The 26,430-nt window shown below is 54.0% G+C and overlaps 1 protein-coding gene and 1 long non-coding RNA gene across 2 annotated transcripts; both read right to left on the bottom strand.

Annotated features, from left to right (window-relative positions):
- Positions 1-1,393: 1,393 nt before the first annotated feature.
- Positions 1,394-4,328, bottom strand: LOC143819527 (uncharacterized). Its single transcript, XR_013225000.1, has 2 exons — positions 3,972-4,328; positions 1,394-1,827 (listed from the first exon to the last, which is right to left on the bottom strand). It is a non-coding gene; the product is annotated as an uncharacterized LOC143819527 (long non-coding RNA).
- Positions 4,329-9,403: 5,075 nt separating this feature from the next.
- LOC143819526 (uncharacterized) lies at positions 9,404-12,315 on the bottom strand. Its single transcript, XM_077301255.1, has 3 exons — positions 12,227-12,315; positions 9,960-10,179; positions 9,404-9,671 (listed from the first exon to the last, which is right to left on the bottom strand). Exons 2-3 carry the CDS (start codon positions 10,166-10,168, stop codon positions 9,446-9,448), a joined length of 435 nt encoding a protein of 144 aa, XP_077157370.1. The 5' UTR covers positions 10,169-10,179; positions 12,227-12,315; the 3' UTR covers positions 9,404-9,445.
- Between the last annotated feature and the right edge of the window lie 14,115 nt (positions 12,316-26,430).

The following is a 26,430-nucleotide window of genomic DNA, read 5'->3' as shown; positions in this document are numbered from 1 at the left end:
CCATGATTCTATGATTCTAAGGCATGGTGTGGATGACAGAAAATTCCTTCCCATCTTGCATCAATTCTTCTCTGGTCACCTGCCACGAAGGGGATTCTCCGGAAGTTCCATCTGGTGCAGAATGCGGCTGCAAGGGGCCCAACTGGGGCGACATTCTGCCTGTGCGCTCCCAACTACTCTAGCTCCAGGTTGGAGACTGGATTAGCTTCAAGGTATTGGTTTGTTTAGCACATAAACCGCCTCTCCCACTACATCCTCCAAAGGACTGAAAAACCTGCTCGGGGTGCCCAGCCCTAAGGGAATCAAGCTGGCCCCAGTCAGAGTCAGGGCCTTCTCGGCATTGGCCCCTGCCTGGTGGAATGAGCTTCTGACAGAGTTCAGGACCCCATGAGACTGTCAACAGTTCCACAGGGCCGTTAAGCCAGGCCTGGTTGAGGCCAGAAGGAACATTAGAAACCACGACCCTCTGTAGCATTATGCAAGGAGCAGAGAGAGTTGACAAAAGAGAACTTCTCCCTCTTCCAAAATGCAAAGAAATGTAGGGCATCCAATGAAGTTCATGGGCAGTAGGGTCAGGAGACAAAAGGAAATACCACTTTACACAGAGAGGGCTTCAGATGTAGATTTCGCTGCCAGAGGGAATAACTAATTTTACAAGGGGAGAGATTCATGAGGATACGTCTGTCAATGGCCACTAGCCATCACGTTTAGGGGGACTATGCCTCTGAATTGACAGAGGCAGGAGATACCACCAGGGGAAGGCCTTGGCTTCTATGCCCTGCTGTTGGTGGTCCAGGGGAACCATTGGCCACTGGGTGTGACAGGAGGCTGGAGCAGATGGACCCTCAATGGTCAGGTCCAGGAGGGCTCTTCTGATGTTCTTATCAAGGGAAGGTCTCATCCTCTCTGCCCTCTTGCTGGTCTTCCAGAGGAACTGGTCGGCCTCTGTGTGAGATGGACCCTCCCTGGTGTGATCCAGCAGGGCTCTCCTGAGGTTCTTAGCAATAATGGTAGTACCATAGTTTATCTGGCTGCAGTGCTGTATTAAAATACATTTGAAATTTGGTAGTACCACAGAGTTTCTAGCTGACTGTGCATCTAGGTTGTTTCCTGGATGTGCATCCTGAGCTCATTTGAGCTCCCCATTGTTCCTCTGAGAGGTGACGGTGGGTGGAAAGTCCTTGCGCCAGGAGATTGCCCCCCTGCCCACTGGCCTCCTCCCCACAAAATATGGTCCATCAACAGAGCCTTCCATGACCAGCTAACCCCCCAGGGTGTCGTATCCAAGAGGCATCCTCGTGATTAGGAGCCCTTGTGACCCCCATATCACCAAAACTGCCTTGAGAGGAGCCGCACAGCTATCCACCTTAAGAGAAGGGGTCGGCCAGCCGGGCAGGATCCAATGCAAGTTTATTTCAGGCTTCGAAGCCGGTCAGGGGCAAGGGCAGGGCCAGGTTGGCCACCACCTCCACGCGTCGTCGGAGAAGGAAGCAGAAGCGAAGCCCCCCAGAGTCACACGGGCCGGGCTAGAGCCACACATCGGCCACGTAGAGCAGGAGAGAGAGCACAAACGAGAGGAGGAGGAAGATCAGCCGGGGTCCTAATGGGGCACAGAGGAGTGAGGCTCGCCAGATGGTGTTGGTCAGAGAGCCGAAAACGAGTGGGTTGGCCAAGGCCCAGGCGGGCAGCCTCTCCTGGAACACAAAGTAGAGAGTCCCAAGCAGAAAGACGTAAGGGGGAGGGAACATCTCCGGCACCTTCCTCGAGGGTCTTTTCCGTCTCCGGGCTGTGTCCTGCTTGGGTGGCTGGCAAACTGGGGTGCTCTTCCTGGAAGAGAAGAAGAAGAAGAGCTGGATTGTTACACCCCGCTTTTCTCTACCCCAAGGAGTCCCAAAGCACCTTCCAGTCGCCTTCCTCTCCCCACAAGAGACGCCCTGCGAGGGAGTTGCGGCTGGGAGAGCTCTGGAAGAAATGCTCTGTGAGGACAGCTCTAACAGGACTGGGACTAGCCCAAGGTCTCCCAGCTGGCTGCATATGGAGAAGAGGGGAATCAAGCTCAGTTCTCCAGATTAGAGTCTGCCGCTCTTTACCACGGCCCCACGCTGGTTCATCAAGACTATGATGGTGATGATGATGATGATGATGATGATGATGAGGGGCCGGGTTCCATCTCTGGCATCTCCAGTTAAAAGGACCAGGCAGGGGGTGACGGGAAAGACCTCAACCTGAGATCTGCTGCCAGTCTGAGTAGTCAAGACAGATTTTCATGCATCCAAGGTGTGATTCAATATATTAAAAAAAAAAAACCAACCAAACATCCACTAGGTATGGAAGGCCAGTAATATATTCCTGGCTCCTACCAGTATCAATGCAAATGTATATATTGAAAACCACTAATTCGTATTCAATTTACAAATATAATCAACAATATTTGTGCCAATAAAGTGACAAGTGCAAATAACAATCCCCCAAACCTTTTTCCTTTGCTGGCCCCGTAGGCTCCGTATCTGGCACCATCCCCGCCTTACAATGCAGAGCTATCACAGAGCTTTTCAAACGCTTGAAAATAGACTCGTGGAAACTTAACAATCTTGCAAATGCTGGATATTAGACTTACAAATGCTTAACAGCAAAAGCTTGTCGTTGCTTCATATGTCCAAGAAACGTGGCACCCTCATCCCAATAACGTGACAAGCACAGACCTAACTCAGTGGCCAGCAAGCTTTCAGTCTTTGCCGTGAGCTCCAACTGGTGACGACTGTGCCATGTTTTTTGGACATAGGAAGAAGCATCAGTGAAATGGGAAGTATCCAGAATTCCTGTTGTGCGGGTCTAATAAAGTCTGTTAAGCGTTCGTATGGCTAATATCCAGCATTTGCCAAACTCTTGTTTCTACTATTATTTATAGGTTGTATAGAGTCACCAGGAAGAGGGCCCGTAAGAGCTACAATATGAATACATTAAACAAAACTAAAATGATTATTACATAAATAATTAAAATAAATAAAATGTTAATAGGAAAGCACACGTAGCCTTTAAAAACACATCCCCCCTCCCCCCCCAAAGTGGCTCATACCAACACAGGGAGGAGTCCAGTTCTGCAGATATCTCCCGAAGGTCAGCAGCAGAAGGCATAGATCAGAGTCTAGCCACACTGTCAAGACCAGGGGTAGTCAAACTGTGGTCCTCCAGATGTCCATGGACTACAATTCCCAGGAGCCCCCTGCCAGCATTCGCTGGCAGGGGGCTCCTGGGAATTGTAGTCCATGGACATCTGGAGGGCCACAGTTTGACTACCCCTGGTCAAGACCAACAAGGTTATCACAAGGTTATCTATCAAGAGTCAAAGGGGGGGGGCTTTGAATCTCGAAAACTCGTACCCTAAAAATAGTTTTGCCAACTTCAGTTTGAGTAATCCTGGAGATTTAGGGGGTGGAGACTGGAGTTTGGGAAGGCAGGTCCTCAGCAGGGTGCAATGCCTACCCCCCAAAGCTGACATTTTATCCAAGGGAAACAGATCTCCGTCACCTGGAGATTTGTGGCGATTCCAGGCACCCCCTGGAGGTTGGCAATAGGACTTCCAACTCCGGGCTGGAAAAATATATGGAGATTTTGGAGGCAAAGCTTTGAGGAGGGTAGGGTTCAGGGAAGGGAAGGACTGCAGTGGGAAATCATGCCAGGGAGTCCGCCTTTAAAAGTGGCCCTTTTCTCCAGGGGAATTGCTCTCCGTCACCGTTGATCAGTTGTAATCCCAGATCTCCAGCCACCACCTGGAGGTTGGCAACCCTACCTGAAGGTCTTGTTGGCCTTTAAGGTTCTACTGGACTTGAATCTGGCAGCTCTGAACAGCAAAACAGCGTGATTGTCTGGGGTTCCCCTACATATTCCCACCCCTGCTGAGTCCTGCCTTCCCCAAAGGCTCTTAACAACACGCCGGGAGGGAGAGCGGCATTTTTGCAAACGTTTCCTACTTTCCTGGAGTCCAAGGGATACGGCAGGCTACGCATCTGGCCTCCCTGCTTGGCAGTTGCCTCGCTGACGCATGGCCTGCCAGAAGTCTTCATCCCTGGGTGGTCACGACCTTCCCCATTACGCCGATCTTCCTGCTTCTCAGCCAGAGCTTCCCGTGGGGCCTGCCGCCTTCATCCCTCTGGAGAAGCCCTGCCCCACACTACCCCACTGGACAGGTCATGCCTCCAGAGCCTCACAAGTGCAGCATCTCTGCGCACAGCGAAGGTCCCTTTAGCTGGTGGGACTTCTTGGGTCTATATTGGCCAGCCGGAGAGCTGCCATTGTGAAGCGAGGCGCAAAGCCGCTCCCACTTCTGATGTCATCACCCAACCAACCAACCAGAACCTTCCGTGCCATCACAAGGGGCTGTGTGTGGCTCAGCGACAGAGCCTCCACTGGGCATCCGGAAGGTCCCAGGTTCAAGTCATAGAATCATAGAGTTGGAAGGGGCCATACAGGCCATAGAATCATAGAATCATAGAGTTGGAAGGGGCCATGCAGGCCATCTAGTCCAACCCCCTGCTCAGAATCAGAATCCTAGAATCATAGAGTTGGAAGGGGCCATACAGGCCATCTAGTCCAACCCCCTGCTCAACGCAGGATCAGCCCTAAGCACCCTAAAGCATCCAAGAAAAGTGTGTATCCAACCTTTGCTTGAAGACGGCCAGTGAGTCCCGGGCATTACCAGTTTACAAGGTTGGGTGGTTGGCCCTGGAGAGCTACTGCCAGTCTCGGTGGGAAAGAATGACCTTAAGGGTGTGGGCACAAGCAACTCCACAAGCCTAGATATTGGGGGGGGGCTTGTCTTTGAATGGGGTTGCCCCTCTTTGTCTTCAGCTGGGAGCTGCCCTCTGTCCCTCTCCCTCCCCCTCTCTCCACATGGCCTTCCATGGAGACACAGGTCTGTGGGGCTGTTTCCGCACCTGCAAAAAGCAGCACAATGGCTTTCTTCATGCTCTGTGGAATTACAAGCATTTCAAACAAAAATCTTGAGATTCAGGTGCAGCTTTGAATGCCTTCCCAGTTTACCCTGCAGTTGGTGAATTCACGCTCTCCTAAATTCACGCTCACTTAGAAGAGTCATGTTGGCTTCCTCCTCTGTTTCCTGCCGCAAAGGGCAATGTTTCAACTTTGGCCCATTTGCCCCTGCCCTTGGTCCATTAATCCATGCGGTCTCCAGCGATTCCATGAACAAGCCTCAATACACCTTTTTTCGCAAAGCATAGAGTTGGACCCGACTCTTGGGGAGAGAGAGACAGAGTGATGTTAAGACGTTGTAGAGAGCCAGCATGGTGTAGATGTAAGAGTTTCCCTAGCATTAAGATCTGGGAGAGCCAGGTTCAAATCCTACCTGGGAGTTTATGACATCACCGTGGGCCACTCCACCTACCCTACCTCGCAGTGATGTTGTGAGGATAAAAAGGAGAGGATACTGTAAGCCCCTTTGAGAAACAGGGGGTACGCGAAGTAAATAAGAACATACAAGGACCTAAAAGCAGAGCTCACCACTGCATTTTCATTCCTTCGCCTTGGTTCTCTGCAATGCTTTGCCCATTTATAGACTCCTCCCTACTTATTTGCATGGGGGGGGGGGGTAATGCCTTTGCACATGTCAACACCTGCAGCACCCAATCCAATGCATGTTTCTCTCCAGGCAGTCACATGGACAAGGTTGGGTTTACCAAATCTTTGGAGGGAAACACCTGGAGATTTGGAGGTGGAGCCTAGAGAGGGCGGGATTTGGGGAGGCGAAGGAACATGAGCCGGGATGTGATGTCATCCAGCCTGCCCTCCAGAGCAGCCATCTTCCTGATCTATGTAGTCTGGAGACCAGTTGTAATTCCAGGAGATCTGGACTCAAACTTACCAACTCTGACCTGGAAAATTCCCAGAAATCTGGGGGAGGGTGCCTGGGGAGGCGGAAAATTAGGGGAGGATTTCACCTAGACTCTATGGTATACCATAGACACTGCGCTCTGAAGATGCTATTCCCTCCAGGGGAACTGCACTCTGTCATCCACAGATCAGTTGTCATGCCAACAGATATCCAGGCCCTGTCTGGAGGTTGGCAACCACATGTTGGAGCTTGGCGCGCGCGCGCGCACACACACACACACACACACACATATATACCATCCAGGCACTGTGACTGGGAGTTCGGAAATTCCTGGAGATCTGAGGGGGTGGGGCCTGGGAGGACGGGGTTTGGGGAGGGGCCTCAGTGGGGTCTGATGACACAGCACCCACCCCTTAAGCAGTCTTTTCCCCCAGGGGAGGTGACCTCTATAGTGTAGAAGAGGCTTGAAGTAGGGAGAGATCTCCAGGCCTAGCCAGGAAGCTCATGGAGAAAGGACCCACCAGGAGGGTGACCCGCCAGCAAAGGAGTCGAAGAAACTGGCAAGCCGGCTGCACAGAGTAGAAGAGCAGCAATGACTTTTGTTGGGTCCGTAGACCTGCCGAGGACTGAGCTTGAGGCCTGAGGCAGGATCTTAATTCCGAGTCCATGACTGGCCAGCAAGAGATCAGATCCCGTCTGCCGGATCCCATCAGATTAAAGCGAAACTGACCAACAGCGTGTGCTGGGGGAAGATCCTTTTATTCCTTTGGGTGTACAAACTGAGCGTTTCTGTGGGTTTCCTACTTCAGTTTGGCCTCTTGTACCTTCACAGCTGGGGTCACAATAAGGAGCTGAAATGAACTCCTGGCGTCCCGGTCTCTTGACCCATGGACCCAGCAGCTTGATTCAGAATAGGGATTAGGTCCAAACGTGGACCGGCCCATAACGTGGCACCGGCCCGTCTCTGCAAGGTTGGCCCCGGAGCTGTGCAGACACGAGAGAGCCCCCTCCATCCTCGGCAGCCCCCCTCCCCCCCCCCACCTTTCCACACACTTTCGCTCTACGAGAGCAGCACTCCCACGGTGGCGCAGGATTAATAATGCACCTGGATCATATCGAAGTCCTCAGCCCTGGATCTCAACAGCGTCTTTATTAAACTCTTCAATCACTCCCAAGAATGCCTTGGCCTTCTCCGCCAGGGGGCTGGATTGCCTCCTGATTGCTTTGCCGAGCAGAGAGCCCACCCTGCGCTTCCGGGGCTGCAGAAGATGCTGAGAGCCCCCGTGGGGAATGAGCTGAACCGTGCACGCCCAGCATGGCAGGAAGGCTTCTGTGCTGTCACTGGAGTCCGGTCATGGGGGGAGGGGGTGGCTGCTTCCTTTAAGGGACGAGGGTGGGCCTGAGGGGTCATCTTCACACCGTCGTACAACCCAGTGCACGAGGGATCCTGGCGCATGGACTGAGAGAGCTAAATAGCATCCAGGCATCTTATAGGGATGCCAGCTTCCATGCGGGACCTGGGAATCCCCCGGGATTACGGCTCATCTCCGTACTACAGAGATCAGCTGCCCTGGAGAAAATGGCTGCTTGGGAGGGGGGAAGAAGAAGAAGAGTTAGTTTTATACCCTGCTTTTCTCTCAAAGTGGCTTCCAATCACACAGCAGCCACTCGATTGCCCTTGAGGGCCGGAAAACAGTGCAGAAAGGCCAAAGAAGGGGGGCGTCTTATCACGGATAGAGCTTAGAACATAACCTTTGTGCAGTCTGGATATGCAATATCTGTAATGTGCATAATTCAAAAGGCTATCAACAATATCCTGTGGGGTGCGTTGGGAGAGAGGCGTATTTTGCATAATTAAAACAGGAACTTCCTGGTATTTTTCAAATTATCTCCTGCACAGTGCAGGGGGATGGACTAGATGACCCAGGAGGTCCCTTCCAACTCTATGATTCTAGGATTCCTCCAGCAGCCTGATACAGAAAGAGGAGAGAGAGAGGGAGAGAGAGAGGGAGACCTAACTGTCTAAATTTGTTGCCTTCCTTCTGTCTGCTGTGGGAGTGAGCAGGGAGGAAGTGTGCCCGAAGGAGGAGATCCTGATCCTTCAAGGGTGCTGCCTCCCTGCTTTCCTCCAGAAGAGACGGAATGAAGGCAACAGGTCAGTTAGACAGTTAGGACTCTCCCTTTCTCCTCTTTCTATACAAGGTTTGTTTCCCTTCTTAACAAAACCATTTTATTCTTTTAAACAGCTCAATGCTTTGCCCCTCTTTGCATATTTAAACAATGCCGCCATTCCCAAGGCATTTTAGTTCCTGGCTGTTTGGGTTTTTTACACTGGGTGGCCGTGGCCTGGTAGTTTGGCACAGAGAGATTGCCATCTTGCCATGTCCTCCCTCTGAAGACGCCAGCCGCAGTGACAGGTGAAACATCAGGGTCTAAAACTACCAGACCACGCCCGGAAAACCTGCAACAGCCAGCCCATCATGGTCAGTATTTCCAGGGTCCCAGACTAAGATCTTTCCCAGCATCTACTGCCTACTCCCTTTAACTGGAGATGCCGGGGATTGAACCTGGGACCTTCTGCAGGCCAAGCAGAGGCTCTGCCACTGAGCCAGGGTCTCAGATCAAGGTCTTCCCCATCCCCTCCTGCCTGATCCTTTCAACTGGAGATGCCGGGGATTGAACGGGACCTTCTGCAGGCCAAGCAGAGGCTCTGCCACTGAGCCAGGGTCTCAGGCCAAGGTCTTCCCCATCCCCTCCTGCCTGATCCTTTCAACTGGAGATGCCGGGGATTGAACCTGGGACCTTCTGCAGGCCAAGCAGAGGTTCTGCCACTGAGCCAGGGTCTCAGGCCAAGGTCTTTCCCATCCCCTCCTGCCTGATCCTTTCAACTGGAGATGCCGGGGATTGAACCTGGGACCCTCTGCCACTGAGCCAGGGTCTCAGGCCAAGGTCTTCCCCATCCCCTCCTGCCTGATCCTTTCAATTGGAGATGCCGGGGATTGAACGGGACCTTCTGCAGGCCAAGCAGAGGCTCTGCCACTGAGCCAAGGTCTCAGGCCAAGGTCTTCCCCATCCCCTCCTGCCTGATCCTTTCAACTGGAGATGCCGGGGATTGAACCTGGGACCTTCTGCAGGCCAAGCAGAGGCTCTGCCACTGAGCCAGGGTCTCAGGCCAAGGTCTTCCCCATCCCCTCCTGCCTGATCCTTTCAACTGGAGATGCCGGGGATTGAACCTGGGACCTTCTGCAGGCCAAGCAGAGGCTCTGCCACTGAGCCAGGGTCTCAGGCCAAGGTCTTCCCCATCCCCTCCTGCCTGATCCTTTCAACCGGAGATGCCGGGGATTGAACCTGGGACCTTCTGCAGGCCAAGCAGAGGCTCTGCCCCTGAGCCAGGGTCCCGCCCCAACATTCCTTCCCCCTCAATGCAGCTCTAAGCATCCATCGCAGCCTCCTGAATCATGCTTTTTCCCCCCTTGTTGTCTACTGAACTCCAGACTCCCCAACTGGGGCCCAGAACTGCCTGGTGTCCCCCGATGGCCCCCCTGCAGCCTTCACTTTCCAGTCTCTTCCTTTATTCATGGGGGCTTCTCACCCTTCTCAGTGGGCGGAGGTGTCGTTGAGGAAGAAGAGCAAGGGGAGGACGAAGACGAGGTTGCAGAAGACGAGTCCCGTGCGGAGCAGGAAGTACGCGGTTGCCAAGGAGAGGACCAGTTCCTCCATCCCCGTGGCCTCCTTCTCCGGAGCCCCTTCGCCGGCCCCTTGGCCCCGGGGCCAGTCGGCTAACACGTTCTCCCGGGATGCAGCCGACATGAGGCTGTTTGCCCTGAGAACAGACGGAGCCAGGGTTGCAGGGCTGGCAATTCCATCTTGGAAAACGTCTGGGGGTTGCACTGGGAAGGGGCGTTCCCAGCCTTCAGGTGGTGCCTGGAAATCTCCCCAAATTGCAGCGAATCTCTGGAGAAGCTTGTCAATCCACGGAGTCCCCGCCCTCTACAAGCCCCACCCTCCCCCAAATCTCCGGGAAGGAGACGCTGGGCCATGTCTGCATAGGGCTCCCCCAAACCCGGAGCCGCCCCTGGTCCGTGACCTCCTACGGCCGCTGCCAACTTACCCACAGAGCACGTTGGAGACCACAAAACTCATCGGAAGGACCAGGAAGAGGCAGGAGAAGTAGACAGTCATCTGGAGGAGAAAGTGGAGCCCCGCCAGGAGAAGAAGGCCGTTCCATAACCTCTCGAGGTGGGGAGGCATGTGGGCACGGAGGAGGGCATCTCCAGCTCCTTGTGTGGGGCACGGTTTCACAAACCGCTCCAGGAGCATCTTGGCCTCTCCTGCAGGGAAATCCAAAAACAGGCTCCTACAAGGTGATCTTCGCCTTTGTTCTCCGCATGGCCTTAATGCTGAGGCCTCGCTTCACGCCTGCTTCTGCCCAGATTTCTACAAGCCAACAAGCAATACCCAGGAGGAATCCTCTGCAGAAGGAAGCTGAGGCAGCTACAAGCACAGGCAACGTCACGAGGGGACTGGAGAAGTGGGTGGGGCAGAGGGCCCTTTGTGGCTCTCGGCCCCAGGATACAGAGGCACTCTGCCTGGGTCCGTCTTCTTCTACTTGTGTGTCACAAGCCCAATTCCTACCCCTCCAGTTTCCACTTTGTGACTTTGCAAGAGTCACAACTGGGAAGAATTCTGAAGGGACGGACTGGGGGTCTTTCAGATAACGATGGGCATTTAAGAGCGTTTAAGGCACCCTGAGTCTGTAGAAATAGCGTGGAATATAATTTGAATTATAATAAAACTAGCAAGAAAGCCCATTGCAACCAGGAATGCAATGGGCGCTAGGACCCAGGGGACACCAGGAGGTGCTTTTTTTTTCTGCTGCGTGGAGCTGTGAAAGGCTCCTACAGGGTTTTTTTTTTCCTGCTGCTTGGAGCTGGGAAAGGCTCCTACAGGGTTTTGTTTTCTGCTGCTTGGATCTGCGAAAGGCTCCTACAGGGTTTTTTTTTCTGCTGCTTGGAGCTGTGAAAGGCTCCTACAGGGTTTTTTTTTCTGCTGCTTGGAGCTGTGAAAGGCTCCTGCAGGGTTTTTTTTTTCTGCTAGCTCTCGTGGGCTTGGAGCTCCTACAGGGGTTTTTTTTCCTGCTGCTTGGAGCTGGGAAAGGCTCCTTCAGGGTTTTGTTTTCTGCTGCTTGGATCTGGGAAAGGCTCCTACAGGGTTTTTTTTTTCTGCTGCTTGGATCTGCGAAAGGCTCCTACAGGGTTTTTTTTTTCTGCTGCTTGGATCTGCGAAAGGCTCCTACAGGGTTTTTTTTTTCTGCTGCTTGGATCTGCGAAAGGCTCCTACAGGGTTTTTTTTTCTGCTGCTTGGATCTGCGAAAGGCTCCTACAGGGTTTTTTTTTTCTGCTGCTTGGATCTGCGAAAGGCTCCTACAGGGTTTTTTTTTCTGCTGCTTGGAGCTGTGAAAGGCTCCTGCAGGGTTTTTTTTTCTGCTAGCTCTCGTGGGCGTGCCGGCTTGGAGCTCCTACAGGGTTTTTTTTTTCTGCTGCTTGGAGCTGGGAAAGGCTCCTTCAGGGTTTTGTTTTCTGCTGCGTGGAGCTGCGAAAGGCTCCTACAGGGTTTTTTTTTTTCTGCTGCCTCTCGTGGGCGTGCCGGCTTGGAGCTCCTACAGGGTTTTTTTTTCTGCTGCTTGGAGCTGCGAAAGGCTCCTACAGGGTTAATTTTTTTCTGCTAGCTCTCGTCGGCGCGGCGGCTTGGAGCTCCTACAGGGGTTTTTTTCTCTGCTGCCTCTCGTCGCGCTAGCGGCGAAAGGCTCCTCCGGGGGTGTTTCTTTTTTTTCTGCAGCTTCTCGGCGGCTGGAGTCTTGTGTTGTGTTTGCGGCGGGGGCTTCCTTGGGGCCGGCCTGACGCTTCGCGCCTCTCACCACGTCAGGCCGGGAGCAACTGCGAGCCGCGCTGAGCGCGGCTCGCAGTTGCTGGGGCTGGGAATCGGAGGGACCAATCGGCAGGCGCTTCGCGCCTGCCGTTTGGTCCCTCCGGTTGTCTGTCATGAGGAAGGGTCCAATCCGGACCCTTCCTCATCACGGACACATCCCGCCCCAGAACCCCTTACTGTTTTATTTAGTCCGTGGCGGTGTACAGATGTAAGAATAAAAAGAGCCATGCCACCCCAAAGTTGCCATCTCTGGGCTGAGAAATTCCTGGCGATTTGGCGGAAGGGAGCCTTGGAAAGTCAGGGTGTGGGGAGAGTTGGGGTCTCAATGCCATCGACCCCACCCTCCAAAGCAGGCCTCACTTGGAGCTAACCCACACCAAAGGCTCCCCTCCCTGCATGGGCAGCTGTTTCCCATGGCCCCTCCTGGCACCCAAGACCCATGCGCCCTACCTGCTCTCCTGCGGTCCTCACCCCTCCCCCAGCCATGCACCCCTCCAGATGGGCGACCTCTCCCTGATCTGCCCCCAGCAGCCCCTTCCCTTTGAGGTGTCTGATGAGGTCATAATGAGAGCCCACCTTGTCAGTCACAGAAGTCCTGCTAGAACATGCATTGTCATGGAGTGGGCAGCACCAGCAGAGCCTAGAGAGGCACACGACACCCCTGGGGAAGAGGCGGCCGGAAGACCTTACCCAAATCCTCAGCCGGGGACAGAGACGCTGCAGGAGAAGGTAGCCTCTGAAGAGCCAGGGATAGGTCCGCAGCCAGGGACCTGCACGATGGGCCCCCAGCCCTGAGCTGGCAACAGAGAGGCATCTGATGCCCAGTTCAAATCCCACCATCCCCAGAGCCTTGGGGAGAGAGGAGAAGAGCAGGAGGGGGCTGCAAGACAGGAGGTTGGCTGCACAGCACCAGCTCCACATCCATGATGAGGAGGAGTGTTTGCAGGAGCAGGACTAAGGCGGCTGGACAGTGTAGAAAGGCAGCAAACATGGGAGTGGCTCTGAGAAAGCAGCCCGGGTAGTTCTGTAGATGGCGTTCCTGACTGAGCTCTCCTCTCGGAGACCATTTCCACATTCGGAGACACGCCTCATTTTAGCCCCACCTTGGACTTCCGTCAGATGAGGCAAGTTGGCACTCTGCTTTCGGCACGTGGGCTCCCCCCCCCCCCCCCCATTTGAGGCTGCCATTCACCTTATGTTTTCTGCATTGGGGATGGAAGGAGGCAGCCTCCCAGAATGCTTTGCTTCCTTCCCCATTCCAAAAGGGTGTGGGCTTTTTTTTTTTAATGGCATTAATCGAAGAGCGCAGAATTCCTCGCGGATAGGCGAGAGGGAGGGAAACGCCGCCTTCGGAAGCGTAGATCTACGTGGTGAGCCACAATCACGTCACATTTCGATATTTTTATTTAATAAAAGTTTCTATGGTTTTTAGCGGTACTTTTTGACTTACCCTTGTAAATCGACACAAAGCACTTAATGAAGGAGAACACGGGGAGTCAGAGAGATCCTTAATGCAGGGGTAGTCAACCTGTGGTCCTCCAGATGTCCATGGATTACAATTCCCATGAGCCCCTGCCAGCAAATGCTGGCAGGGGCTCATGGGAATTGTAGTCCATGGACATCTGGTGGACCACAGGTTGACTACCCCTGCCTTAATGGACCCCAGTATGTTAGAGAAACAGGTGGCTCAGTTGCCATCTTGTGGTTAAAAAAAACACAATGGAAAGAAAGACGGGCTATAAATACACTTGAAGCTGCCATTTAATGACCCCCCCCCCTCCCAATCCCTCACGGCCGCTGTCCGGAGTCTCGGTCTGAGGCCTTTCAAATCACCTCCTCCTTGGTCCTTGTTAACTGGAGAAGCCAGGGATACAGCCTGGGACCATCTGCAGGCCAAGCAGAGGTTCTACCTCTCCACAAATACAAGAACACTGTTGTAATAATAGTATAAAAAGAACCCAGCTGGATCACACTTGTGGCCCATCTAGTCCACAAAGGCCAACCAGTTCCTTTGGAGGGCCAACAACAGGGCATAAGAGGGCAAGACCTTCATAAGACCATCAGGAGAGCCCTGCTGGATCAGTCTAGTGGTCCATCTAGTCCAGCATCCTGTCTCACCCAGGGGCCGGCAAGTTCCTGTGAAGGGAAAACAACAGGGCAGAGAGGCCAAGGCCTTTCCCTGATAAGAAGGGCCCTGCTGGGTCAGACCAGTGGTCCATTGAGTCCAGCATCCTGTCTCACCCAGAGGCCAACCAGTTCCTTTGAACTGGGCACAGAGGCCAAGGTCTTCGTAGGAACATCAGAAGAGCCCTGCAGGATCAGGCCAGTGGTCCATCTCATCCACCATCGTGTCTCCACCCAGTTCCTCTGGACAGCCTCCCATCTCCATTTAATCCACTTCATCTCATTAGAAAATCCACGTCCAGAAATAACGGACCCTTATGTGGAGATGAGAGTATCAAAAAGGCAGAATGCTTTCCGACTTACATCGGATCTTGACCATCATGAGTGGGGGGGCTTCAGTAAGACACCCCTCCGGACGTGGCCACCTTCACCAGCCACGTGAAACGCCTTCCGACTCTATTTTTATTCTGGCGGAGGGGGATTCTGGCTACCGTCGCCCCCCTTCAAGGACTCGCCTGCTCTCCTTCCAAGATGAAAGTCAAGGGCAGGAGCAGGCAGAAGTAGAGCAGGAAGAGAGCGCTGTAGGAGAGGAAATACAGGACGGCAAAGCACAGAGCGAACTCCAGGACTTTCTCGAACTCGTCAAAGACGTCCATGCTGGGGGATGCTGCAGCAACGGGGTCCCAGGCAGCTCCTTGGCAGAGGTGCCCCTGGGGGTGGAGACAGAGGCTGGCATGAGAACTGGGGAAGGCCTATCCCGAGCCAGTTTTTACTCTTGTGCAAAATGCAGCAGCGCAACCCAACGGCAGGGCTGGCTGGAGAGAGCAAGCGCCCCACGGCAAGGGATGTGGGGCACAGCCGGAGAATTTTTCAATCCGTTATTATTTATCAGCTGTATATCTCGTTCCCTCTCCCCCTAATGGGAAGAAGAGGAGTTGGTTTTGATGCCCTGCTTTTCACTACCTGAAGGAATCTCAAAGCGGCTCTCAATCGCCTTCCCTTCCTCTCCCGCAGGCCCCCTGTGAGGGAGGTCTCCTCATCACCTCTTCTCCTTCCGTGACGACGCTGCATCGATCAGGAAGCCCCCAAGCCTATGCCCCCAGCTCCTCCTTCCACGGGCTTGTCATGGGCACGCTTGGTCCAGCCAGGCAGCACCCCCCCTCCAAATATCCAGGCCCCCCGCAGTCTTGGAGAGACCTGCGTTTAAGAGAGAGGGCCCATTTGGAGAGTCCCCGGGAGGGAGGGGGACATCAGAAGCCCCCGCAGTTACTTCCCAGGGTATTTTGGAGGGACAGAATGGTCCAGCTCCGCCCTGAGTTCCCCCTTTCCCAGCCACACCCCTCAGACACGACCTCACCGGTCGCCAAGCAACCACCCTTCTGAGGTCAGCGACTGGAGCAATTGCATCATAGGGGGTGAAATCTGCCCCCCTCCCTCCAAATTCTGACCCACAGGCAGAAGAAGGGGAGATGGGTTTTTTACACCTGGCTTTTCACTACCTAAAGGAATGTCAAAGCACCTTCCCTTCCTCTCCTCACCAAACTCCCTGCGAGGTAGGTGAGGCCGAGAAAACCCCTCTGGGAGAACAGCCCTAAGAGAACTGGGACTGGCCCAAGGTCACCCAGCTGGCTGCACAAGTGGGAGGAGCGGGGAATCAAGCCCAGCTCTCCAGATGAGAGGCTCTCCAGATGACACCAGGCTGGCTTCTGACCGGTCCTGCAGCTTGAATCCCTGCCCCGAAACCTGAAGCACAAACGTTCAGTTTTGCAGTGGGGTGACACCCCTTCCCCCCCTCCCCCCAGCCAGAATATTCCTGTCCTGATGGAAATTTGGATTCCTGACCTCCAGGTGGGCCCTGGAAATCTCCTGCTTTTACCACTGGCTTCTCTTCTGTTCTTAGTCTGTCTTCTTGGTGCTGGAGGGGCAACACTGGGGGGGGGGGGGGTTCTGGAGTTCTGGCCCCGCTGGGGGACCTCCTACTGGCCCCTGAGTCTTGGCCACTGGCTGACGCAGTGTTGAACTGGAGGGGCCACTGGCCTGATCCAGCACGGCTTGGGGGGAAAACCAACCAACATGAAAACCAAGCCAGTCGGCATACAAATACGGAGTGGATTGATGCAAGAATGAAGTTGTAGCTTCACGGCAGCCCCAAAACCTCCGTTTCCCCCATCGGTTTGTTAGCACTTGAATTAGCATCCTGATTTACGCCTGTCCACAGATCGTGAGGAGTGCCTTGCACCCACCTCCTTGAGAACGCCTCTTGACTCTGACTGGCCCTTCCTGGCAAGGAAACCTCTGCACCCACGCTCTCCCTACCGTGGTGTAAGGGCGGAGGACATGGTTCCCCTGGATCTGACTGGGGGTGCGTGTGCCTAGACCTTGGCTAAAACTTGGTCGGTCTTAAAGGTGCCACAGACCGCGGAAAGCTTTCCTTACTTGTCCATGCCGCACGGCTGCCACTGGATGGCGCTGTTGCTTTGACAATATCTCCGTGAATCTGATGGAAGAAATCTTTCCAATGCACCAAAGAAGAGTCGGTTTTTATATGCCACTTTTCTCTACCCAAAGGGGGCTCAAAGTGGCTTGCAGTCACCTTCCCTTTCCTCTCCCCACAACAGACACCCTGTGAGGGAGGGGGAGGGCTGAGAGAGCCCTGAAATTACTGAAGAAGAAGAAGAGTTGGTTCTTATATGCCACTTTTCTCTACCCAAAGGGGGCTCAAAGTGGCTTACAGTCGCCTTCCCTTTCCTCTCCCCACAACAGACACCCTGTTGTGGGGTGGGTGAGGCTGAGAGAGCCCTGAGATTCCTGCTCGGTCAGAACAGCTTTATCAGTGCCATGGTGAGCCCAAGGTCACCCAGCTGGCTGCATGTCGGATAGGAGTGGGGAATCAAACCCAACTGGCCAGATTAGAAGTCCGCACTCCTAACCACTACACCAAACTGGCCCCACTTTACCCACCCCATGAGTCCCATTGGGCAAAAGCAGGGTAATTTGCACCCAGGCTTGTTCCAGCAGGGGGAGGAAGGTAGCTGGGTCATCCCCCATCGGGTTGCCAATCTCCTGGCAGGAGCTGGAGTTCTCCCAGAATTACGGCTGATTGCCTAACCACTTGGACTGTTGGTTATTAATGTATTTAAAATACTCCTGTTTTAAATAATTTCATTTCTTTTGGAGAAAATGGCTGCTTTGCAAGGCAGACTGCATGGTATCATACCCTCCCCTGACCACCCCCTCCTCCTTCCACTTCCCTCTGAGGCTCGGAGGCTGCAGATCCCTGCCGCATGAGAGCTGCCCCTGCCAGTGAGTACCCCAACAGCTGCCTACGGCCTTTCCAGGTCCTGGGGGGAGGGGGAGGGGGAGGGGAAGGCCGTCCGCAGAGTTCTTCCACCCCCCTAATCTAGCATCCGTTGAATTCCTGAATGCAACGGGCTTTGTCCCTAGTCATCATTTTATAAACTTCTCTCATATTCCCCCCTCCCTTTCGTTGTCTTTTTTCTAAACAGAAAAGTCCCAGATTCTTCCGCCTTTCCTCACAGGGAAGGGGCTCCAACCTCCTCATCCTCTTGGTCCCCCTCCTCTGCACTTTTTCCAGCTCTGCAATTTCCTTGTGGAGATCTGGGGGACCTGAACTGTGTTGGCAGAGATTGAATACGCAGGACTCTTTAGCTTAAAGACTAAACTAGTTTTATTTATGACGAGAAACAATGATGTACAGAAAGAGTGAGAGAGACCTAATTATCTAGTGAGCTGCAGCCTTTCTTGTGTTCAACTGCTGTCCTGGAGGCAAGCAGGGAGGAAGTGTGCTCAAGCAAGCAGGAAGTCTCCTGTGGAGCCAGTCAGGGCGCTGGAGGAAATAATTTTGAAAATCATCCAGAAGTTCCTATTCTAACTATGCTGAATACACGTCTCCTCCGATGCCCCCTGCAGGACACCCTTTACATTCTGCTCAGTTATGTACATTGCAGATCTTGCATCTTCCAACTCAGTGCATAGTATTCCAATCGAGGCCACACCATAGATCTCTACGGGGCATAATATTATTGGCTGTTTGGCGATTCCTGAGGCAAGGGCAGCCCTACAGAGATCACCAGCAACCTTGTGAAGCAGTTCTTCAGCTTGGCCCAGTGGAAGGTCTTCCCCTTCGCCCCCTCAAAGGCATGAGAGAAGCTGCACCCATCTCACAGTTAAGAAAGGCAGAAGGAGGGGGCACTCTTATGAAATACACTGCAGCCCGGAAACATTACTTTGAAGGAAGAGTTATTTCGGAGAGGCAACCGTGCACAGTCAGGAGTCTAATCTGTTTACCGCAGGACTCAACGAATATTTCCAGCCCAAGAATCCGGCCGATTGTGCCGTAGGCGGAATAAACTTCGCGGGAAGCCACATCTGGTTCTTATTAGGCAGAGCAATGGAGGCAAGGCAGCCAGCTGCATCCCCGAAAACATTGCCCCAAATTTCCAAGGAATCCCTCTTCCACGAGAAAGTGACCCGTTCTTTATTTGTAAGGGTAAGGATTGCAGCTGCAAAAATGAACCCTCTCCAGCAATCTGCCGCTGTGTTGATCTCTAGTGCCCCCTGCTGATGGTCAGAGACATAGCCACACTCCGCTAGGAGCATCGTTGTCAACCTCAAAACCAGGCGTAGTCAAACTGTGGCCCTCCAGATGTCCATGGACTACAATTCCCATTAGCCCCTGCCAGCAAATGCTCCCAAACAACTCAAAATAGTGGGCGTGGGGAAAACCCTGATTGCACGCATTACCACATTTGCCAGCCCCGAATTAGACCCCGTTAGAATCCCCAAATTAAAACCTGAAAACCGGTTTTCTGGGGATCCCTTTGCTGCAAAAACAGTGAGGGGCAATTCAGGTTTTTGAGTGCAGAAACGGACAAAAAAACTCAACCCTTTAAAAATGCAAATCCAAATGCTATCCCCAGTGCGGAAACGGTCCTGAGAAGAGGAGAGGAAGGGGCGAGAGATCAGCTGTGTTTTATTGTATAAAGGGAGAGACGTCGAGGAGGGGGCCAGCAAGTTTACTGCAGCTTTAGGGACCAGGACGAGGAGCAATGGGTTCAAATTGCAGGAAAGGAAGTCCCACTCAAATATTAGGAAACGTTTTCTGACAGACACCTCTGAACTGCAAGACGTTTCTGGGGCAGGCACAGCCAATTCTGTTCCCGTAAACGTACGAAGAGAGGACTCCGTTATTCTGTAGAATTTCACTTGCAATGTCATTTTTTCAAGCCCTCCATTTGGAGAAATCTATTTGGAACCCTTTGCATCTTGTGCAGTTGCTTTGCACTAACATAGACTCTTAGTCAGTATTGTCTACTCCAGGGGTAGTCAAACTGCGGCCCTCTAGATGCCCATGGACTACAATTCCCAGGAGCCCCTCCCAGCGAACGCTGGCAGGGGCTCATGGGAATTGTAGTCCATGGACATCTGGAGGGCCGCAGTTTGACTACCCCTGTTCTACTCAGACTGGAAGCTGCTCTCTAGGGTCTTGTCCATCACCTCCTGCCTGGTCCCTTTCCCACTGGGGGTGACGGGGATCGAACCTGGGATCTTTTGCGTGCCAGCAATCAGGGGTTATCCTCCATATGACCTCATGAAGGCTCTTGTGCCAAGACAGACCAGTGGAGTCTTTGGATCTTCCTTGTCTAGCACAAACGCCCCAGAGTCTCAGGCTGTGGGATCACCCACATGGACACACATGAAGCTGCCTCAGACTGAATCAGACCCTCAGTCCACCAAGTTCAGTATTGCCTGCTCAGACTGTCAGCTGCTCTCCAGGGACTCAGGCAGAGGTCTTTCCCATTACCTACGCCCTGTCCTTTTGAACTGGAGGTGCCGGGGAGTGAACCAAGGACCTTCTGCGTGCCAAGCAAAGGCTCTTCCACTGAGCCACGGGGCTTATAAAGAAGTCAAATACCATTAATTCCCAATAGTTTCTTGGAGACCCCACTGCTTTCTTCTCTCCCTCTTGGAAATTGTCCTCAAATCCAGAGAGCTGAGTTCAATTTTTTGCTCCCTTTCCACATGCAGCTAGCTGGGTGACCTTGGAACAGTCACAGCACTGATACAGCTGTTTTGACTGAACAGGAATCTCAGGGCTCTCTCAGCCTCACCTCCCTCACAAGGAGTCTGTTGTGGGGAGAGGAAGGGGAAGCCGCTTTGAGCCTCCTTCGGGTAGAGAAAATCGGCATATAAGAACCAACTCTTCTTCTTCTTCCGTGATCTCAGGGCTCTCTCAGCCTCCCCTCCCTCACAGGGTGTGTGTTGTGTGGAGAGGAAAGGAAAGGTGACTGGAAGCCACTTTGAGACTCCTTTGGGTAGAGAAAAGTGGCATATAAGAACCAACTCTTCTTCCGTGATCTCAGGGCTCTCTCAGCCTCCCCTCCCTCACAGGGTGTCTGTTGTGTGGAGAGGAAAGGAAAGGTGACTGGAAGCCACTTTGAGACTCCTTCGGGTAGAGAATAGCAGCATATAAGGACCAACTCTTCTTCTTCTTCCCAAGACTGCTATGTTTGCTTGGAAATCTTTAGGGATGGCCGTCATCCAAATCTTTTCAGATGTCCAAACACGAAACGTTGGCTGAATTGTCTGTATCTACATCCCCATAAACTTTCACAAAAAGCTTCAAAAAGTTGAGGAGGCGGGACGTCCTCTTGCAAAAAATCCATCCGGTCGATTGTTCTGTGTACACTGAATGGTTTCCGTGCCAGTTATGCTCCCTGCCCTGGAACGGAGGGGGAGCAGCCAGGGCTGTGCTTTCCTGGACCCCCTTTCCAGCCCTGTCCCTGCACTGGCAGGCTTCCACTCCTCTGGCAGGGAGGCAAGCGTTTCACAGCACTGCACAATTTGGTGAAAAGTTCAGCAATTTCATGTTGTCCCTGGACAGACCTGCCTGCTCTCCGAGTTCCAGATGTTTGTCTTCTGTCTTCCCGCCAGCTGGAAAGCAAGAGGCAGCGCTGACTCACAGCCAATGACTCAAGACCCTCAGAAGAGCCCTGCTGGATCAGACCTGTGGTCCCTCCAGTCCAGCCTCCCGTCTCACCCAGGGGGCAGCCAGTTTCTCTGCAGGGCCAGCCACAGGGCAGAGAGGCCGAGGCCTTCCCCTGAGAAGACCCTCAGAAGAGCCCTGCTGGGTCAGGCCAGGGTGGGTCCCTCCAGTCCAGCCTCCCGTCTCACCCAGGGGCCAGCCAGTTCCTCTGCAGGGCCAGCCACAAGGCAGAGGGGCCGAGGCCTTCCCCTGATAAGACCTTCAGAAGAGCCCTGCTGGGTCAGGCCAGGGAGGGTCCCTCCAGTCCAGCATCCTGTCTCACCCAGGGGCCAGCCAGTTCCTCTGCAGGGCCAGCCACAGGGCAGAGAGGACGAGGCCTTCCCCTGAGAAGACCCTCAGGAGAGCCCTGCTGGGTCAGACCAGGGAGGGTCCCTCCAGCCCAGCCTCCCGTCTCACCCAGGGGCCAGCCAGTTCCTCTGCAGGGCCAGCCACAGGGCAGAGAGGCCGAGACCTTCCCCTGAGAAGACCCTCAGAAGAGCCCTGCTGGGTCAGGCCAGGGAGGGTCCCTCCAGTCCAGCCTCCCGTCTCACCCAGGGGCCAGCCAGTTCCTCTGCAAGGCCAGCCACAGGGCAGAGAGGCCGAGGCCTTCCCCTGAGAAGACCCTCAGAAGAGCCCTGCTGGGTCAGACCAGGGAGGGTCCCTCCAGTCCAGCCTCCCGTCTCACCCAGGGGCCAGCCAGTTCCTCTGCAGGGCCAGCCACAGGGCAGAGAGGCCGAGGCCTTCCCCTGAGAAGACCCTCAGAAGAGCCCTGCTGGGTCAGACCAGGGAGGGTCCCTCCAGCCCAGCCTCCCGTCTCACCCAGGGGCCAGCCAGTTCCTCTGCAGGGCCAGCCACAGGGCAGAGAGGCCGAGACCTTCCCCTGAGAAGACCCTCAGAAGAGCCCTGCTGGGTCAGGCCAGGGAGGGTCCCTCCAGTCCAGCCTCCCGTCTCACCCAGGGGCCAGCCAGTTCCTCTGCAAGGCCAGCCACAGGGCAGAGAGGCCGAGACCTTCCCCTGAGAAGACCCTCAGAAGAGCCCTGCTGGGTCAGGCCAGGGAGGGTCCATCCAGTCCAGCCTCCCGTCTCACCCAGGGGCCAGCCAGTTCTTGAGCGACCCAGCACAGTTTGACATTTCATTTCCATATTACAACCACCACTGGGATCCACTGGTGATCCAAGAAAAAGGCCCCAGAATCCACCCTCCGAAGCAGCTGTTTTCTCCCGGGGACCTGATCTGGGTCATCTAGAGACCTATTGTGAGACAACTCCAGAAGCCAGCCGAAGACCGGCCCCCCTAGCTGCCACAGACAAACAGGGCTGCCCCACCAGGGGGGATTCTGCACTGAGCAAAAGGTGATGTGAAATGCACCGAGCCTGCTTCAAAATGCAACGCTTTCAGATTAGCCCGTTTCCTGGAAGAACTGGCCGTCTGCTAAGCAGAAGAATTGGCCCTATAGGATCAGCTCCATGGAAACCCTCTTAAATGCCCAGGGCCCAGCGGCTGGTGGCTTATGGGGTGTTTGGGAAATGAGGTCATGTGAGGCCTTTGGCAGCGCCAGACGCAGGCCTGGGTTATTGGGCTGCCTCTCTCTGATTAAGGGTGTTCTCGGAGCCGCAGTTCTGCCACTTAAAGGCGTCGTCGAGCCCCTTCCAGGAGGCTGGAAAATTCGCTCGGCCAGAGAGAGGCTTGCTAGGAAAGAAAACTCGTGCCGGCAAAAGTTTGGAAGCTTCAAGATGCAGGAAGCCGAGGCGGTGGGGGGGGAGGGGGAGGGGGAGGGGAAGGGACCCAGATTCTGGAGTTGCATAAGGGAGAAGAAAAGAGGATTGTTGTTGCTGGAAGAGGAAGGACCGGGAAAGCGGGACGGCTTTGCAGCAAATGGATTCCAGATGCCCGGCTTTGTGGGGGGGGGGGTGCTTTCGGCTTGACCCTTTCGTTGCCAGATGTGGGCCTACCTGGCAGATGCAGCTGGCAGCTTCACTCCTGAACCTGGGTTCGGGGCTCTGTAGCCGAGGGATCCAGATGGGCAACTGGCTGAGTCTGTCCGTGGCAGGAGGAAAGAACCGGAGCTCAGCAGCTCCGTAAAGGCTCACAGAACGTGTGGCAGGGGAGGAGCTTATGTGTGTCATGCTCACTTCTTCACAGACCTTACCTTTTAATAATTTTTGTTTAAGTACTGCTCAGAGTGGTGCCTTCCATGGAGATAGATCAAGATGGGAGCCGTGTGGATCTGTCCGTAGCAGGGGGAAAGAGCCAGCGTCCGGGAGCACCTTCGAGACCAACGAAAATTGTGGCCAGAGGGATTTCATGACTCACAGCTCACTTCTTTAGAGACTGTGAGAACGGGAGTCCATCTGTCCTTATATGACAGCATGGAGGGATTCACATTCTGTGTGGCTAAATGTGGAGCTGTCCACGGAGACAGACTGAGAAGGGTCACCGTGTAAGTCTGTCCGTGGCAGGAGAAAAGAGCGATGTTCCTCCATCCCTTGTGGCTAATGACATCTGGCTGCTCCAGATGTTGATCTAGGTCCCTCTTGAAGTTGTCTGTGCTTGTAGCCACCTTATTTCCTGTGACCACAAATTCCACATGTTTACAACGCTTTGGGTGACGAATCAACAGATGTTTGTTTTTTACCAGCAGCCAAAACCCACCTTTTAAATACAGCTATCGTTGCTTGGGAATGAACTGCAGCAAGAGATGTTATGTGGATTGATCACACTTAGGGTTGCCAACCTCCAGGCGGAACCTGGCCATCTCCTGAGAGCCATTCTGCTGGAGAAAAGGGCTGTTTGGGATGATGAACTCTGTGGCGTAATCCCCTGGGGAGGCAGCTCCCCGAACCAAGCCCTTCCAGAGTCCACCCCAAACCTGCAGGCATTTCCCAGACAGAGCTGGCAACTCTAATGGCTCATTAGAATAGGTCCTGTTCCATGGATGCTACCCCCAAAAAGACCCCGCTTCATATGCGACCACACCTGTCCGGGATGAGAAGGAAACAGTCCCTCTCGCCAACTGAAGCATGCCAGTGCAACATTTCACCATAAATCCATGTGGGGGTTTTGCATTTCTGTTTCTCCCCCTGACCCTCCTCTGTCTTGGTTCAAGGCTGAACTCCCAAGTCCCTCAACCTCCAACCCAACCAGGCCACCACTTTAGCAAGAGGCCGTGGCTCAGTAGCTGAGCCTCTACTTGGTGTGCAGAAGGTCCCAGGTTCAAGCCCCGGCATCTCCAGTCCAAGGGTTTAGCAAAATAGGCAGGCTAGTCAGGTTCTGCCTGATCTCAGAAGCTAAGCAGGGCTGGCCCCAGTTAGTATCAGGATGGGAAACCACCAGGTAGTGCTGAGTGACCACACAGAAGAAGTCACCGGCTAAGCTGCTTCTGCACATCTCTTGCCTCGACGACCATACAAGATGCCAGAAGACGTCAAGCAGGGTCAGCCCTGGTTAGGACTTGCAGGAGAGACTCCCCCGGAAGCCCAGGGTTCCTTTGCAGAGGCAAACCAATCCTGTTTATCTTTTGCCTTGACCTGGAGAGCCCAAGCTAGCCCAGTCTCATCGTGGTGTCGTGGTTAAGAGCAGCGGCCTCTAATCTGGAGAACCAAGTTTGATTCCCCACTCCTCCTCCACAGTCAGCCAGCTGGGAGACCTTGGGCCAGTCACAGTTCTCTCAGAGCTCTCTCAGCTGGCTAAGAGCAGCAGCCTCTAATCTGGAGAACTGGACTTGATTCCCTACTCCTCCACATGCAGCCAGCTACATGACCTTGGGCCAGTCAGTTCTCTCAGAGCTCTCTCAGCCAGTTTGGGGTCGTGGTTAAGAGCAGACATCTCTAATCTGGACAACCTGGGCTGAGTCCCTATGCCTCCACATGCAGCTAGCTATGTGGCCTTGGGCCAGTTCCAGTTCTCTTGGAGCTCTCTGTCAGTTAGTGGTTAGGAGCAGCCATCTCTAAGCCAAAGAACCAGGTTTGATTCCCCATTCATTCTCCACTGGGTGACCTTGGGCCAGTCCCAGTTCTCTCAGAGCTCTCTCAGCCAGCTTGGTTAAGAGCTGGAGAACCTGGTATGACTCCCCACTCCTCCTCCCTGCAAAGCCTGCTGGGTGACCTTGGGTCAGTCCCAGTTCTCTCAGAGCTCTCTCAGCCAGCTTGGTTAAGAGCTGGAGAACCCAGTATGACTCCCCACTCCTCCTCCCTGCGAAGCCTGCTGGGTGACCTTGGGCCAGTCCCAGTTCTCTCAAAGCTCTCTCAGCCCCACCTACCTTTCAGGGTGTCTGTGGAGGGGAGAGGAGAGGGGTTTGCAAGCCGCCTTGGGACTCCTTTGGGGAGAGAAAAGTGAGGTATTAAAAACCAGCTGCTGCTTCTCTCAATCTGCGGCAGCTAAGCAGGGCCAGCCCTGGTCGGCCCATGGAGGCAAGGCTGCGGAGAAAGCCCAAGGTTGCCACACAGAGGCCAGCCATGGCCAGAGCGCTCTGCAATCTCTTGCCTTGAAACCCTGTTTGTTCGCCGTAAGTCAGCTGCAGCTTTCCCACCCCACCAGGCCTGCACTGCTGATCAGCAGAATTTGCAGGGGCCAGAGTGAGTCACAGAGAAAGGCAGGATCCCATCTGCGGCCCGGAATGCAAGAAAGAAATGGAGATGAGGAATCCATGCCAGCCCCTCCGGCCCCCAGAGACCAGCCACGTGAAAACATTCTGCTGCTTTCCTGGGAGCGTTGCCCATAAGCTTATCTCTCCGGGGTGGGGGGCTCCTCCTCCTTGTTTGCCGTTTCACTAAAAACAGAGAGCACAGCTTGACTGACAGCAGCCCGGCCTTAAGCTCCATGGACTGCAAGGGCAGCTTCCTTGGGGAAGGGGGGGAGGCTGGAAGCAGGCTGCATCAGCTTTGCTCCCTGGGGGGAGCCAAAAGGTCAGAAAAAGGTGGAGGGGTTGCAAAAAGGCGCAAGGAGACAAAGAAGATACAAAACAAGTCTGGGATGAACCAAGTCTAGTGCAGGTCCACAAGAACATCCCAGTCCTTCCTTGCAGGGAGAGGAGGAAAAGCTACAAGACAAGAAGCACCTGTAATCCCTCCCAGGTTGATTACCTGCAGGGAGAGGAGGAAAAGCTATAAACCAAGAGCACCTGGTTAAATACCTGCAGGGGGTGGAGGAAAACAGTCAACAAAATGGAATACAGCTGCTATTAGTTCTTTCCCTTTATGTCTTGGGCCATTCTCAGTTCTCTCAGAGCTCTCTCAAGTTCTCTCAGAGCTCTCTCATCCCCACCTGTTTCGTGAGCTGCTTTGAGATCCCTTCGGGTAGTAGAAAGCAGGGGCTAAAAGCTTCTTCTACCTAGAATGAAACTTGGTTGATCTTAAAGGTGCCAACAGGACTCCAAGAGACCCGGAAAGCAGAAAAGCCCAGCCTGGGCTGGCAAAAGCACGCTGAGATGAAGCAAAATGAACGGTCCAGAGGTTTTGCAGGTCACAGCTATTCCTGACAGTGCGGT

The sequence above is a fragment of the Paroedura picta genome, chromosome 10 (assembly GCF_049243985.1).
Source record: "Paroedura picta isolate Pp20150507F chromosome 10, Ppicta_v3.0, whole genome shotgun sequence".
In the NCBI taxonomy this organism is placed as follows: Eukaryota; Metazoa; Chordata; class Lepidosauria; order Squamata; family Gekkonidae; genus Paroedura; species Paroedura picta.
Note: the sequence above shows the minus strand (reverse complement) of the source record. Positions and strands in the feature narration are given on the sequence as shown.

What these genes read in the sequence shown, in the direction of transcription:
- LOC143819526 (XM_077301255.1), bottom strand. Translation starts at nt 10,168, where the DNA reads ATGCTCCTGGAGCGGTTTGTGAAACCGTGCCCCACACAAGGAGCTGGA. An exon ending in GTCTCCAACGTGCTCTGTGG is followed by an intron (nt 9,672 to 9,959) that starts GTAAGTTGGCAG and finishes GTCTGTTCTCAG; the next exon opens with GGCAAACAGCCTCATGTCGG.